Raw genomic sequence first — 1,531 nt, forward strand, 5'->3', positions numbered from 1 at the left:
TGCAGCCAATGCTTTCTTAGCTCAGAGGATTTCTTCGGTTAATGCCATTTCCGCATTGTGTGAGGCCACTGGTGCCAATGTTACAGAGGTGGCCTATGCTGTCGGGAAGGACTCGAGGATTGGTCCAAAATTCCTTAATGCTAGTGTTGGTTTTGGCGGCTCCTGCTTCCAGAAGGATATCCTGAATCTTGTTTACATTTGTGAGTGCAATGGTCTTCCTGAGGTTGCCAACTACTGGAAGCAGGTCATCAAGATCAATGATTACCAGAAGAGCCGTTTCGTGAACCGGGTTGTCTCATCGATGTTTAACACTGTTTCTGGAAAGAAAATTGCTGTGCTTGGTTTTGCCTTCAAGAAAGACACTGGTGATACGCGGGAGACACCAGCAATTGATGTCTGCAAGGGCTTGCTTGGCGACAACGCATCAATCAGCATCTATGATCCACAGGTTTCTGAGGATCAGATTCAACGTGATCTTGCCATGAATAAGTTTGACTGGGACCATCCAATTCACCTCCAGCCGTTGAGCCCAACAGCAGTCAAACAAGTGGCTGTTTCCTGGGATGCTTATGAAGCTACCAAAGGGGCACATGGAATCTGTATATTGACCGAGTGGGATGAGTTCAAGTCATTGGATTATCAGAGGATTTATGACAACATGCAGAAGCCAGCATTCTTGTTTGATGGACGCAATGTGGTTGATGCGGATAAGCTAAGGGAGATTGGGTTCATTGTATATGCAATTGGCAAGCCTCTAGATCCTTGGCTTAAGGACATGCCCGCTGTGGCGTGATGATGGAATAGTAAAGAGGGAAGCTTTGGAAGACTTGTAGCTGACAATATAGAATAATTCTTTACAAGTATTGTTCTTTATTCTAGAAATTGTCTACTTTTCTTTATTCTAGAAATTGGCTACTTGCTTAATGGCTATCAACTTTTCGTTATATAGGAAAGCTAGGCTGTCATCGAGTTATTATGTTCTGTACCTTTCATTCTTACACATTTGTATGGGATGCTGCCAGTTTAATTTGAGAGATGAAATTTCATATTTTATTGATCGTGTCTACTCTTTTATTTTGTCTAGTTTTTTCCTGAGGTGATACCGAGTATAAATCAAGTAGTAGTTCGTTTTACCTGCGAAGTTCCCTAGGAAATTCACCATTTGCTATAATTTTTATTTTGCTGAACGCAGGTTGGTTGGGGTTGGTCATGGTGCAAACTTGTAAAAATACAGAGCGAGCCTCACTAGCTTGTGCGATTCAACTGAATTAGGACCAGAATGCATAATTCATAATTATTTTGCGGTTATTCTGTTGGTAATGATGGCTCCCTTCTAAATTTTAATGATGTGATAAGCAGTTGATCGTTTGTGAAGTTGTCCTAAAACTGACCCTTGGCCTACAAAATCAATTCATCTAAAGATGATTTCAGGCATATTTCTGGGGATAAGAAATGTTGAATCTTTTTAAGATGTAAGCTCCCATATTGATGTGTGTATTCTTAAATTAATAAATATTTTGTATTCGTGGAA

At 40.6% G+C, this 1,531-nt stretch overlaps 1 protein-coding gene across 1 annotated transcript; it reads left to right on the forward strand.

Moving 5' to 3' along the window:
- Positions 1 to 4: 4 nt before the first annotated feature.
- LOC110035151 (UDP-glucose 6-dehydrogenase 4-like) lies at positions 5 to 930 on the forward strand (the record flags this gene model as incomplete). Its single annotated transcript, XM_020739392.1, has 1 exon — positions 5 to 930. A coding segment is annotated over one exon (789 nt), but the record flags the coding sequence as incomplete, so codon positions are not given.
- Between the last annotated feature and the right edge of the window lie 601 nt (positions 931 to 1,531).

Source organism: Phalaenopsis equestris, unplaced genomic scaffold (assembly GCF_001263595.1).
Source record: "Phalaenopsis equestris unplaced genomic scaffold, ASM126359v1 Scaffold196437, whole genome shotgun sequence".
In the NCBI taxonomy this organism is placed as follows: Eukaryota; Viridiplantae; Streptophyta; class Magnoliopsida; order Asparagales; family Orchidaceae; genus Phalaenopsis; species Phalaenopsis equestris.